General features: G+C 38.0%; 1 protein-coding gene across 1 annotated transcript in view; it reads left to right on the forward strand.

The window, feature by feature from the left end:
* LOC110676555 overlaps positions 1-13844 on the forward strand; it is a 461002-nt gene extending 447158 nt beyond the window's left edge. Inside the window, exons 5-8 of the mRNA XM_021844894.1 lie at positions 12120-12307; positions 12875-13293; positions 13584-13714; positions 13821-13844. Of these exons, the coding sequence (XP_021700586.1) occupies positions 12120-12307; positions 12875-13293; positions 13584-13714; positions 13821-13844 (762 nt within the window). The remainder of the gene's footprint in view (positions 1-12119; positions 12308-12874; positions 13294-13583; positions 13715-13820) is intronic.
* The last annotated feature ends 805 nt before the right edge of the window (positions 13845-14649 follow it).

The following is a 14649-nucleotide window of genomic DNA, read 5'->3' on the forward strand; positions in this document are numbered from 1 at the left end:
ACTGGTCTTGTTGTTTACTTCCTTCATGATAGAGTGAAAGAGAACTAATGATTTTTGTGCATAGTCCCATAGTAAAACTTGGTTTTCATGGCCAACTCGACAGTCCCTTGGATCGTATTTCCACTGGTTTGTTCTATAACTCGATACCTCCATACTTTGACTGTATAAACTATAGCCGGTTAGGTGTTAAAATAGCAATTGTAACTAAAATTCGTGAAATGATATCACAATTTAAGAGGTTACAAGTAGAGGGATATAAATGACAAAACCTAGTTTAGAGAATTTCGACTTTGAAGATTTTTCAGCTATTATTTATTTCATACCAGTTTGTATGGAAGTCGCGACTCAATTATTGTCGCACCGGCATCAAACCGGATCGCGCCAGCGAGACTCGCGACGCGCCTCAACTCACCGCATTTTGAAATCAGTTTTTTAGTGTGGCGCTGCATTCTTACGATTTTTATGAACACAGCGCATTATTCAGATATTAGCTGTGACGCACGGAGCCCGAGAAAACAACAATTATAAATAAATGTTGGTCGATTTCTACCGGATACATAATATAATATGCCTTGATATGGGTTTATTTGAATTATAACGGAATTAGATTCAATATATCGAGATGAAGTGACAACTGGATTTTGTCGTTTATTGAGATTCTTCCATTTTCATATTCGTCGTCCAAAATTGACTTCAAAACTAAATCTTCAATAAGTTTTGAGTCCCGAAAGTATTTTTAGAAAAGTTTAAAAATTTTGAATCCAGACAACATTACATTGACAAACTGCAAACTATGTAGGGTAGAAGCACCGGTTTTGGCCATACGCCAGTTGTAGCCATAAGAGATTATACACCGTTTTACATAGCCAATCAACATAAAACCCTTTGTGTTCAGAAGATCACATTCACATGATAGAGCTACATTCATTTACTCATCCAAATTGATTCAAAACATAAGAAAAACAATTCATTTTCCTTATAATTTTAACTCCCATACACCTAATTTGGCCAGGACACTCCTAATTTGGCCATTCTCATGGAAAATCAATGCGATTGGCCAATTCAGGAACCGAAGATAAATCTCTGGCCGAAACTGGTTCCGTTGGCCTATATTAACCAACGGGATTTTCAAAGCGAAAAAATGATTTTATCTCAGTTTTGATATTTTATACACATAAAAGGGATTAAAAGTTTGCATTTGACATATTTGTAGTATAAATACGGCCTCCCATTTAATTTTTATTGAAGGCTGGCCAAAACCGGTGCTTTTACCCTACACTAAAAAGTTCAGCAACGTTCGTTCAGACTATCTAGTCCAAGATTATTATAATGACAGGTTTACCGATCTCAGCAGTCAGTGGGTGCGCGGTGTGCTTAGCTGCGGGGAAGGCGGAAGTGACAGTTGGCGAGTTGGCTAGCTGGCGGGTTTGTGTACTCAACCGTTTCTATGGGGTTGTTAGGGAATGTTTATTCCTACAAACATAAACACAGTGAAGTGAAAACTTTCTCCAGCATTTTGTCGCGAATCAAATTTTCGTCTTTAATGTAGTATTCCGGTGTTTTGTGTCGAAGAAAAGCAGATTATTTGAAAAATTGGTTTACAATTGCATGTAATGCATGTAAGTGTGGAAATTTCGAATAGTGCAGCGGGTGAGAGCCACCCACCACCGAAGGTCTACCGATGAAAGAGAGGATGCGCCACGGTGTCGCCGTCTGACGATGACGGTTGTATTCTTGTAACTTTATCTCGTAAGTTAAGTCATTCTACTGTCAGTACATTACACAGTGAAGTAAATTCAGATACTTTGTCGCGTATACCACACAGATGTGAGTATAAAAGAAACATTCTATACCTTCTTTGTCACGCCATGCATCTGATATCCAAACAAACTCGTCAGCTGTCACTTGGCATTTCAAAATGGCGGAATGGGAAATCTGACACATTGGGCTACCTCCCTTCTAGATACCTTGATCTAGTCTATATATATCAAGCGTGTGCTAGAATAAGGGCGAAAGTCGCATGATCGATTTCTCTTCATCGATTGTCTCTTCTGTGAATAAAAGTGACAACATGCAAGTTTGTCAGCGTTTTTTCACCTCAGAACGCAAGATTGCATCACTGCCTAGCGGTTGGAACTGAAAAAAACTTGCATCTTGTCAATTTTTAGTCACAGAAGAGAGGATCGATGAAGAGAAATCGATCATGCGACTTACGCCCTTATTCTAGCACACGCTTGATATATGCAATTCGTAAACAAACTGTGCACGATAAACTAAAATCATTCAAATTTGTAGAAAATGAACTATTATCAGTCTGTTAATGGAGAAATTATACTTTTGTGATTTTTATTGATTTCTCGCAATTTATAGATACAACAAATCTGGACGTTGAACTACTATGTAAAAACAAAATGTAACAACTTTTGGAAAAATCAAAACCCCAATCATAACAAAGGTTGTTACAAATTAGATATGTTATATTGAAATAAAATTACATCGCATGCATTTTCCATATTCAATATTTTGCTATTTTTTTATTATGCCTTTCTGATCGGGTAGCTAGTAGATGGAGAGAGAGGTGAGCTAACGCGTCGGAAAAAGTGGCAATTGTCGATCGCGGTTGAACCAAAGGCTTTTGAAGTTTAATCAAGTTTTAATTAAAGTGAAAATTGCGCACACGTTTCGAGGATGCTCCCTACTGATAGGAGTGGGGTTAAGTGATTGTCACCATCCGGACGGAAGGCAATTTGGCTCTGTTAAACGAGGAAGGTTGATCCGATTTTTAATTTTGTACCAACAGAATTTTTAATCAGCGTGGGAATAGATACTTACGATCATTTTTATCGAATACAAGAGTTTAGAGTTCGAATGTAGTGGACGGTGGGGAGTGGGGCTCTACTGGGTCAGTGCTTGTTTTTCAGCCAAGTGTTTTTAAGAGTACTTTTACAATTATCAAATTTCTTTACCAATTGACATTTGAGGATTTTTTTTTATTTCCGTACAAAGTGGGCCGAAGGATCTCAGATTTTCATGAATTTTTTTCCATAGGCAGGGCTCATCAATATATGAATAAAAAAAAATTGAGAATTATTCAGGGTCGCTTATTTTCCCGGAAAACTCAGTTGGAATTTTTTTGTTTTCCTCTGACACTACGTACTTTGAAAAATCATAACTCAAGAAAGAAGCATCGTAGAAACAAAGTTTTTAATGAAAATGAAAGCAAATTTTTTCAAAATTTTCTACCGTTGAGAAAATTTGTAAAGAAAAGCCGGAAAAACTATGCTCCAACTCGTGGAAAATTTTCAAAAAAATATTTTTGAGAAGATAATTTCATAAGCTTTAATCGCTGAAATTTTTGAAATGTAGTTATTTTTCGTTTTTGAGTTATGGCTAATTTTGTAAAAATGTGCAAATGTGCCATTTTGAGCCTTTTCTTTGAAAAATCATAACTCAAGAAAGAAGCATCGTAGAAACAAAATTTTTTATGAAAATGAAAGCAAATTTTCTCAGAAATAAAAAAAATATTAACTGGAAACAGTTTTCCACAAAATTTTCCACCGTTGAGAAAATTCGTAAAGAAAAGCCGGAAAAACTATGCTCCAACTCGTGGAAAATTTTCAAAAAAATATTTTTGAGAAGATAATTTCATAAGCTTTAATCGCTGAAATTTTTGAAATGTAGTTATTTTTCGTTTTTGAGTTATGGCCAATTTTGTAAAAAATGTGCAATTGTGCCATTTTGAGCCTTTTCTTTGAAAAATCATAACTCAAGAAAGAAGCATCGTAGAAACAAAGTTTTTTTTTTATGAAAATGAAAGCAAATTTTCTCAAGAATAAAAAAACATATTAACTGGAAACCACAAAATTTTCCACCGATGAGAAAATTCGTAAAGAAAAGCCAGAAAAACTATGCTCCAACTCGTGGAAAATTTTCAAAAAAATATTTATGGGAAGATAATTTCATAAGCTTTAATCGCTGAAATTTTTGAAATGTGCTTTTTTTCGTTTTTGAGTTATGGCCAATTTTGTAAAAAATGTGCAAATGTGCCATTTTGAGCCTTTTCTTTGAAAAATCATAACTCAAGAAAGAAGCATCGTAGAAACAAAGTTTTTTTTTATGAAAATGAAAGCAAATTTTCTCAGGAATAAAAAAAAATTTAACTGGAAACAGTTTTCCACAAATTTTTCCTCCGTTCAGAAAATTCGTAAAGAAAAGCCGGAAAAACTATGTTCCAATTAGTGGAAAACTTTCAAAAATATATTTTTGAGAAGGTAATTTCATAAGCTTTAATCGCTGAAATTTTTGAAATGTAGTTATTTTTCGATTTTGAGTTATGGCCAATTTTGTAAAATATGTGCAATTGTGCCATTTTTAGCTTTTTCTTTGAAAAATCATAACTCAAGAAAGAAGCATCGTAGAAACAAAGTTTTTTATGAAAATAAAAGCAAATTTTCTCAGGAATAAAAAAAAATATTATCTGGAAACAGTTTTCCACAAAATTTTCCACCGTTGAGAAAATTCGTAAAAAAAAGCCGGAAAAACTATGTTCCAATTAGTGGAAAACTTTCAAAAATATATTTTTGAGAAGGTTATTTCATAAGCTTTAATCGCTGAAATATTTGAAATGGTATTTTTTTTTTTCGTTTTTACGTTATGGCCAATTTTGTGGAAAATGACCATATGAGCCTTTTCTTTGAACCCCCATATTTCAATCGAAGCATCGGAAAAACAAAGATTTGTTATCAAAGCAATTGCAAATTTTCTAAAGCATCTGAAAAAAAGATATGGCATTGGTTTTAATGAAGTATAAGTCGGAATGTATGATATTTTTCATGAAAAATTACACCGCTAAGAAAAACTGAAAAAAACTGTTTCTGCCTCAATTTTACATTACACTGAAAATCACGAGTTTTCAAGTAATAACTAACGCTCAGGACGTCATTATAATCATCCTGATGATCCTGATGATAATTGTTAGAGTGAGACAAAATATAGGGAAAATAACATGGTCTGCCGTGTCACCTTAAATACCTACCTCGATGTTTTCAGGGTTAACACGAGTTACTTGTTGCATCCAATAATGTGAAAATCTCAATTTCTGAAAATTTGGCGTTTGGTGCGGTTTAGCAGAACCCCGACCAATTTGATGAGATTGTTGTGCTCGGAGATTTCAATCTACCTAGTATCTCGTGGATTTCATCAGACAGGGGTTTCCTCTACCCGGACACTAATCACTCCCAATTCCACCCTGGAGCGGTCACTCTTCTTGATAGCTACAGCACTGCCACTTTACAACAGATCAACTCTGTCACCAATGAGAACGACCGTTATTTGGACCTATGTTTCGTTAGTGATTTGGATTCGTCTACATCAGTAGTGATGGCTCCTTGCCCTCTCGTTAAAATGGTTGCGCACCATCCCCCATTACTCGTAACGATTAAGCACTCCTTGGTGCACGATTCCATTAATTCGTCCGCCACCTTTTCCTACGATTTCCATAAAGCGGATCATCGCAGTATCGCTGAATTGTTCACGACTCTCGACTGGGAAAATGTTCTAGATCTTAATAATATCGAGTCTGCGGCTCAGACTTTCTCCGCTATTTTGGCGTACGCGGTTGACAGGCACGTACCAAAAAAGAGCCAGGAGCACAAAACCGCACCTCCTTGGCAAACCACTTCCCTGCGACGGTTAAAAACGTTTAAAAAAGCTGCCTTGCAGCGGTTTACTAAACACCGCACAGTTCCACTAAGAATTGCTTATGTTAGGCTCAATCATAAGTATAAATATGCCAGTCAGCGGTGCTTCTCCAGATATCAGCACAATATCCAGCGAAATTTGAAGTCAAACCCAAAGCGCTTCTGGAAGTTCGTCAATGAGCAACGAAAAGTATCGGGACTACCATCTGCTATGAGGTTCAACAGCATCGAAGGCACGACTCCCCGCGAAATTTGCGACATGTTTTCGGAAAAGTTTGCAAGTGTGTTCTCAAGAGAAGATTTAACTGCGGATCAAGTTGAGCTCGCCGTTAGCAACGTTCCCCGGTCATCTCATGCGATTGGAAGTTTTGATATCGATGAAACTATGATTACCAAGGCCTCATCTCAGATGAAATCATCTTTCAACCCCGGACCGGATGGATTTCCTTCAGTTCTTCTAAAAAAGCACATTGACTTTCTAGTTACTCCGCTTCTTTTCATCTTTCGGGCATCGATTAGCAGCGGTGTTTTCCCATCTTGCTGGAAGATTGCTCACATGTACCCAGTGTACAAAAAGGGCGATAAACGTGACGTCAATAATTACCGTGGAATCACATCCCTATGTGCCGTCTCGAAGCTGTTTGAATTGGTTATTATGGGACCCCTGAAGGCTCATTGTCAGCAGCAACTGAGCGAGGATCAACACGGATTTATGCCAGGGCGATCAACTGCATCCAACCTTATTTGCCTTACTTCCTATATAATGGATAGTATGGTTCGCCGTAATCAAACAGATGTGATATACACGGACCTAACTGCAGCCTTTGATATGGTGAACCATGACATAGCAATCGCCAAACTAGACAGGTTTGGAATCAATGGCAGGTTTTTGCAATGGTTTCGATCATATCTGACAGGTCGAGAATTGAAGGTCGTTATTGGTGATTGTCAGACTGCTTCGTTCATGTCTACGTCAGGAATCCCTCAAGGAAGCCACTTGGGGCCTTTAATTTTTCTGCTTTTCTTCAATGATGTACACCGTCAGATAAAGGTCCCCCGGTTGTCTTATGCAGACGATCTTAAGATTTTTCTTGAAATCCACTCTATCGAGGATTGCGACCTTCTCCAACAACAACTCTCTAGTTTTGCAGATTGGTGTACTATCAATCGCATGATTGTTAATCCCACGAAGTGCTCTGTGATCACTTTTTCCAGAAAGAGAAGTCCAATCCATTTCAGTTATCAGCTCATGGGTGCTGAAATCGAACGTGTCGACCATGTGAAGGATTTGGGAGTGGTCTTAGACACGACCTTAACTTTTAATCAACATGTGTCTTACGTGGTTGGTAAGGCGTCACGTGTTCTAGGATGCATTTTTAGGATAGCTAAAAACTTTACTGATGTGTATTGTCTTAAATCACTGTACTGTTCCTTGTCACGTTCTGTTCTAGAATACTGCTCGGAGGTTTGGAGTCCAAACTACTCCAATGGAGTCGAGCGTATCGAGTCTGTGCAACGGCGATTCTTACGCTTCGCCCTCCGTAGGCTACCGTGGAGAGACCCTTTCCGCCTCCCCAGCTACGAGAACCGTTGCCGATTGATCGATCTTGAACCCTTGCACGTTAGACGCAATACTGCCAGAGCTTTGTTTATCGCTGACTCTCTTCAAGGTCGACTTGATTGCCCCACTATTTTGGAGCAAATCAACATAAATGTTGCACCCCGTACACTGCGCAACAACCTCATGCTCCGCTTACCGTTGAGACGAACCAATTATAGTATGCACGGAGCTATTAATGGTCTGCAAAGAACATTTAATCGGATAGCCTCAGAATTTGACTTTGACACTCCCCGACGTACACTTCGCCGACGTTTTTCAAGTTTTTTTGCAAACGCCGCTGGTGATAGTTGAATGTTTTGTGTAGTATTGACTTGTGTTCACTTTAAGTTTAATTTGACCTTTTGTTAGTATTAAGACTAGAATTAAGTTGACATCATTGGGGCTGTTGATTGCCTGTTGATGTATTAAAGAATAAAGAAATTAAATAAATAAATTATTGTACAGTTCAAATTTGCAGCCAACCCGGTTTCATTGTGATTCTTATTTTAAAACTAGATGGAACCAGTTTTACGAAAATAAGCCCAACTAGTGACCTCTTAGAAGTTTTCTAAAATAGATATACAGACGTTTAAGGACTGTGACCATACAATTCGAAGTGGCTACTCCGTGATTGACAAAAATAATCTAAATTACGCCGACCACGTCGTTACGGTCATCAGATAAGAGAAGGAATGTTAGTGTGATATCCGTTGTTTCTAAAGCCCATGTATACCTCTGCATCTTCATGGCTATCACGGGAAATTGATTTTGTTAGTAGGAAGGAAGAGAGTTCCTCCAGGGATTTCATCAGGAATTCTTATAGGGATTCTATCAGGAGTACCGTTAGGGCTCCCATCAGAGTTCTTCCGAGGATTAATGCAGGGATTCCAGAGTTTCTTTAAAGATTCCACCTGGAATTTCTCCAGAGATTGTAAAAGGAGTTCCTCGAGGAATTCCTTCAGGATTTTTTCTATATCATAAGGATTAGTTATAGGGTTCTATCAGGAATCCCTCCAGGGATTTCATCAGGAGTTCTCCTATGGATTTCATAAGGAGTTCCTTCAAGAATATCTTTAGGAATTCCTACAAGCATTCCATCAGAAGTTCCTATAAGGATAAAGTGGTCACACTATTATGCGTCATTTCCATTTAACTTGCATGTGAAACAGAATGACTAAAAATCGTGACCCATAATAGTGTGACCACTGCATTCTATCATAAGTATCTTTGGGGCTTCCAACAGAGTTCTTCTGGGGATTTAATCAGGAGATCCTCCAGAGATTCCATCAAGAGTTCCTTCAGAGATTCCACCTAGAATTCCTCAAGAGAATCTATTGGATATTCCTTCAAAGATTATATCAGGAGTTCCTCGAGGAATTCCTTCAGCATTTCATAAGGAGTTGCTTCTTTCAGGAGTGCTCTCAGGAATTCCTCCAGAGGTTCCATCAGGAGTTCTTCTAGAGATTTTGTCAGGAGTTCCTTCAAAAATATCGTTAAGTATTCAACCAAGGATTCCATCAGGAGTTCCTCCAATGATTTCATCTGATGTTCCTTCAAAAATATCTTTAGAAATTCCTCCAAGGAAATGCATCAGAATTGCTTTTAGGGATTGCATAAGGAGTTCGTCCAGGGATTCCATAGGGAATCTTTACCAGTAATTTTTCTTTTTTTCAAAAAATTCAACAGGAGTTCCTATAGAGGTTTCTTCAGAAGATTTAATAGGGATTACATCACCGTTCTCCTGGGGATTACATCAGGAGTTCCTTCAGGGAGTTCATTAGCAGTTCCTTTAGGTATTCCACCTGGAATTCCTACCGGAATTTCTCAAGCGATTCATCGTGCAATTCATCAATGAATTCCTCCCGGAATCTCTTGAGAAATTATTCCCAGAAATTCTAAGGTAACTCTTGTGGAATATCTCCAGGAACTTTTGAGGGTTTTCAGGAATTCCTCCAGCGATTTTACCAGTAATTTTGGAATCCACATGCACATCCTCCTGTGACTTGTCAAAAGTTCCTCCTGGGATTCAAAAAAGGAATTCCTGTATTTTTTGTTGTTGTTGAAGAAATTTTTAGGGAACACCGTATAGAAATCCTTGAAGAAATCCCTGGAAGAGTGGTCGGATAAATCGCTGAAGGATTTTCTAGAGGAATCTGTAAAGGAATTCTTAGGTAAATCACTATAAGTATAACTGGAAGATTTTTGATAGGAGCAATTCCTTGAGTAATCTCCTTAAGGTGAAACAGTTTTGAATTCAACTTACACTAAAACTTCAAAGGCACTAATCTCGCGAAGGAAACATCTAACAACAGTGCACTTTTTATTTTGACTTTGCGCACTAGCAGAAAGCTTAAAATAAGAAGATCAGGAACGTTTGGGGCACAAGTCAGCCATTGTGATGGTCATCTTTGGACTCTGAGATGTTTCACCTTAAGAATTTCTAGAGGAGTTCCTGGTGGAATCGCAGGAAAAGAATCCTTATACAATCTGTTTAGTTATTTATGAAGTTTCGCTGGAGAGATTCTCAAAAAATAGCTGTTGATAAATTTCTATAGGAATCATTGGTAAAATTCTTGGTAGAGTCCCAGGAAGAATTTCTGATGGAATCCCTGGTATAACCCATGAGTTCCTGAAAAAACTTCAAAATAGAATAACTAGAGGAACCATTTACAGATTTTGAATAGAATGTATGAAGAAATTCCTATAGTCATTCCCATATCGATAACTGTTCAGAATAATCCCTGGCAGAGACCCCACATAGTTTTAGCGTTTTGCCGGAATACTTCGTGTGAATTATAACTGTAATTCCTTATCAATATCCATTTCTTCCGATTCTTAAATTTTGAAAGTTCTGCTCCTCCTTATTACTGTTATTACCCCAACAGCCATAGATTTAAAAAAAATCACATATTTAGTGGATGAAAAAACCGAATTTAGTACTATACCATTTAATTCCACTAGAGTTTGTATCCTTTGACAGATACGCGTATTTCGACCTCAACTGTAAGGCCGTCTTCAGTGTCGTGTACTAGACTCGACTAGTACAAAATCCGAAGTCGAGTCTAGTACACGACACTGAAGACGGCCTTACAGTTGAGGTCGAAATACGCGTATCTGTCAAAGGATACAAACTCTAGTGGAATTAAATGGTTTAGTACTAAATTCGGTTTTTCATCTACTTATAGGTATTCTACTAAACAGCTCGAGTATTAACAAATATCAGTTTGACTAACTGACGTAATCAATGTTGGTCAAACCGTCTGAGCGTCTATGGGCTGCATAACACAATAAGTATCTCCCACAAATTCCTCTCGCCTCCTTTGAAATTAAATAATTGAACCAATATTAAAGCTGACTGTCATATATTCACACAACACCAGACACCAGAAATCAAACCAACCGATGGGGCGTTACCTTGATGGCTGGGCTGGCAGTGTTGTGCGAGAACAAGCTTCATGATGTGATTTGATGAAGCAATCAAGACGCGTATCATCCCCCGCCGTCTATCGGGATGTATGTAAGCCCACCGAGCTTATGTTACGAAGGGAAAACGTGACAAAGCTTCTAGGATGAAATTGGCTGGGGCGAGATAGTCAAGCAAGTTATTTGTTTGATACATCCCCGAGCAGAAAACAATAGCAAATCAATACAATTCCAGTGTTATCAAATTAAATACCAGCATACTAAAGTATGCTCTTCATAAGGTGGAAAAAGAAAAAAAAACGAAAATAAATGCCAAAAGTTTCTATAAATAACCACTGCATAATATCAAACTGAAGTATTTTAATACTGAATTCATTAGAAACCGTTTTAAAGATTTTCAAAAAAAAAACGATTAAAGATAATAGTTTATTATTATTTACGGCTTTTTACTCAATTTGGTATGTGATTGTTATAGTCTTGCTAATTCCTTCTGATCGGGATCATCTTGTGCAATACTGGGGATTATTGCTACCACCTCAACAACGTAATATAGCCAAGATGTGGGCTCTGTTACAGAATTTCTGATTGATTGCGACCGAACCGCAACTATTGAATTATCTGTGATGTATAATTTAAGGTTTTGCAGGCTAATCTCATTACGTTGCACTGAGTAATTAAATGCAAGTACCGTAAAACGGGGTAACTTTGATAGTTTTTTGGAAGAAAACTTCAATATTTATGCATGCTGTGTCAAAGAATTACATTTTATATTTTTAAAACAAGTACTGACATCCTAGCTATCGATTGTACTTGATAAATTGCCAAAAGATTTATTCTGTATGGATATATAATTTTTCATATAATCGAAAGTCGGTTTTCTGTTTTGGGGTAACTTTGATAATCGAACAAAATTTATTGAATTATGGAACATTTATAGGGCGTTACATACCTCTAGGCGTTTAACGCTATATGTAAATTTCTGACTTAGATTACAAAAATGGTCCCAGTTTGTAAAAATGAATTTCGCTAAGAGATTTGAGACCGAATTCATGTTCTACTATAACTAGGCTGTCATGAATAAGTGACGAATTCATTATGACTTTATCAAATAGTGATCGTAGAACAGATTGTTTGTAAGCGATGCAAAAACGCTAAAAACTTGTAAATTTTTAGAATTTGCATATAAATCCTCAAATGCACTTGATTCCAACGAAAATAGCTTTGACATGAAGTGTCATACTATTACTTTTTACTATTTCATTCGTTTCTCTTAACTGATTGACAGAAACTTCGTTTTTTTCGTTTAATATGTTGTGGGTCTCGCACTATCAAAGTTACCCGCATTATCAAAGTTACCCCGTTTTACGGTATGCATTTATCCCTCTCTTTTGTTACAGATCACCCTGGACAGTTTCACTTTGGGCAAATTTGTGTCCTACACGGAAAATGGCTGCCCCGATGGATACCTGCAAGTGGCAGAGGCTTCCCGAACGCCCGTCGGAGGAATGTGGTGCGGAACGACCTGGGGACCGGCGACATTCTTCAGCGAGACCCGGTCGCTCGTAATGACAGTTAAATTGCTCAAGTAAGGCTCTTCGGATGATTCTGTGTCCGTTATTTGTTGTCTAATGGATTGCATTGTCACGGTGCATGTGGTGATGATAAGTCGTTTGGTATAAAGACATCTGGTATAAAGAATTGGTGATCAGTTTAATTATGAAGTTTTCTACAATTACCTCATTTTTTATATCTGTCATTCCACTTTCAAATGTTATTCTGAATTTGAAATTGCACTCCGACTTTTTTTTTACAACGAACCGCTATAAAGGGATTGTGATCAGAATCAGTCGTAAAAAGAAATTAGGGTTATCATAGAAAAACACAACAACTAGATGTCCAAAATACAGCAAAGAATTATTCAAATCTCAGAAAACAGTGTGGCCATCTTCAAACAAAAAATATTTAAAACTTTCTCTACAACGGCCGTTAATCTGAATTTCGGTCGTAAAACAGCAATTTCAAACCACATCAGCGTAACGTAAAAGAGGTTGAAGTATACTACCAACAATCGTAATACCAGCTTTTATACCAAACGAGATATTCCCAAATTTGCCTATTCAAAACTCGCTCTCTTCCAACCCACCCAACACAGACTCTCCCGCGACCAAAGTGGCTACAATTTCGACTTTCGGATAAAGTACAAAATGCTCTCGCGTGACAGTGCCGTCGTCCGGTACGGAGGCATCAAGAACGAACCCATCGCACCGTGGACCAACGTCAGCTACATTCCCAATTATCCGATAATTGACGATTTCACCAACTCGACGGCCCATTCGGAGAAGCAGTTCAGCGGACAACGTTCCGGCAGCAGTTCGATGGAGCTGGCCTTCGACAACTCAACCGGAAGGGCCTACGGTGGGTCGTTTGGTTCCGGCAGCATCGGCAGTGGTGGCTTCTTTCAGAGTCAAAACCGAGAACGACCGTATTCAATTAGGAACCTTACTTCACTGGCATTCCAGCCGGGAGGTGGCGCCCAGACAGAGAACTACACCGAACCGAAGTACTATCTAGGTAATGAATTGCTTCATGCAGAGGACAGTTATGTCTAAGGTAGACGATAGGGTGGCTCAAATTTGAAAGTTTTCAAATATACCTTTCCAAATTTGACCCACTCTGGCCAACACGTGCGCTTAATCCGAGTGGATGGGTAGAAGGATTGCATTTAATTGAAATTTACAATCGAGAGCGACACACTCGATGCAATTTCTCAACCTTTGGCTTTGATGTTGCCAATTCGGCATCATCTATACTGCTCTATCTCTGTGTAACGTGTTTTTGCTTTGATGTCCATATCCGCACAGGTGACTTAATGCCAGGGACTTACTGCTCGAGGATTTTCACCAACTGTGATAAGAAGGCCTGCCGGCTGCAGTCGCCCAACTTTCCGGGTGTCTACCCACGGAACTTGACCTGCTATTTTGCCGTTCGACAGGTGAGTGTAATGAATTGGTTTCAGGAGTTTCTGGTTTAGAGTTCAGTACTGCTGTGTTAATTGGTCCATTGTCCTTAAATCTTAATGTTCATGGGTTCTCGAGCAGGAGAAAATCGCTGCTGGATTCTAAATTGATAAATTAATTTACAATATTTACTACCTGAATAAGGTATTCAAAAGCACCATAATGATATTTGGATTGAAAGTATTTGCCTCAAACAGTCCTCAATAGCTTACCAATGCCGTACTAAAATATTTTTAATCATTTGAAACAATATTTTTAATACATAAATAATACCCCCCCGACACGCATGCATTGACGAGAGTAAAGTGTCGTTAATGAATAATAATAATAAATAATACCAAATTGTGATGTGTCCAACACCTGGATTACTGAACAATATTTCACTATGGCATACTATCAAAAATGATATGTTATAAATAGGTGGTTGTTCTACGTTCCTGCTCGGGATGGAAAGATCTTTATTTAAGTATAGTTTATTCGTTTTTGGAAGCCAGATAAGTATTTTTAATCGAATGAAGAGATATCATGCACGCATCATGTAGGTAGGTGTTTTATTTTACTGGCACGATAAACAATCCCCGAACATCTGATAGCAATAGTTTCCCCCAGGTTTAGAACATGTTTAGAGGGGTTTTTATCCCCCCGACTTAATCAGAGTTGTATCAGTATGCGATAAACAGGGTCTCATAATTTGCTGCTTATCATGATTGTTGCAGAGAGTGATAAGTAAGAAGTTCTCTCAGTTTTTTCAGGAATCAATCCCAAAGCACAGATAAACAGTCGTCACACCTTGGGTGCTGAGCCATAAGGTCGAAAGGAATTTCAGAAGCCGTCAGGCTAAAACGGGTCCATATGGGGTGAACAACTAAAAATGTCGAAAGGAAGAAAAGTTCTTTTGATTAAAAAGTAG

The sequence above is a fragment of the Aedes aegypti genome, chromosome 2 (genome assembly GCF_002204515.2).
Source record: "Aedes aegypti strain LVP_AGWG chromosome 2, AaegL5.0 Primary Assembly, whole genome shotgun sequence".
Classification (NCBI taxonomy): Eukaryota; Metazoa; Arthropoda; class Insecta; order Diptera; family Culicidae; genus Aedes; species Aedes aegypti.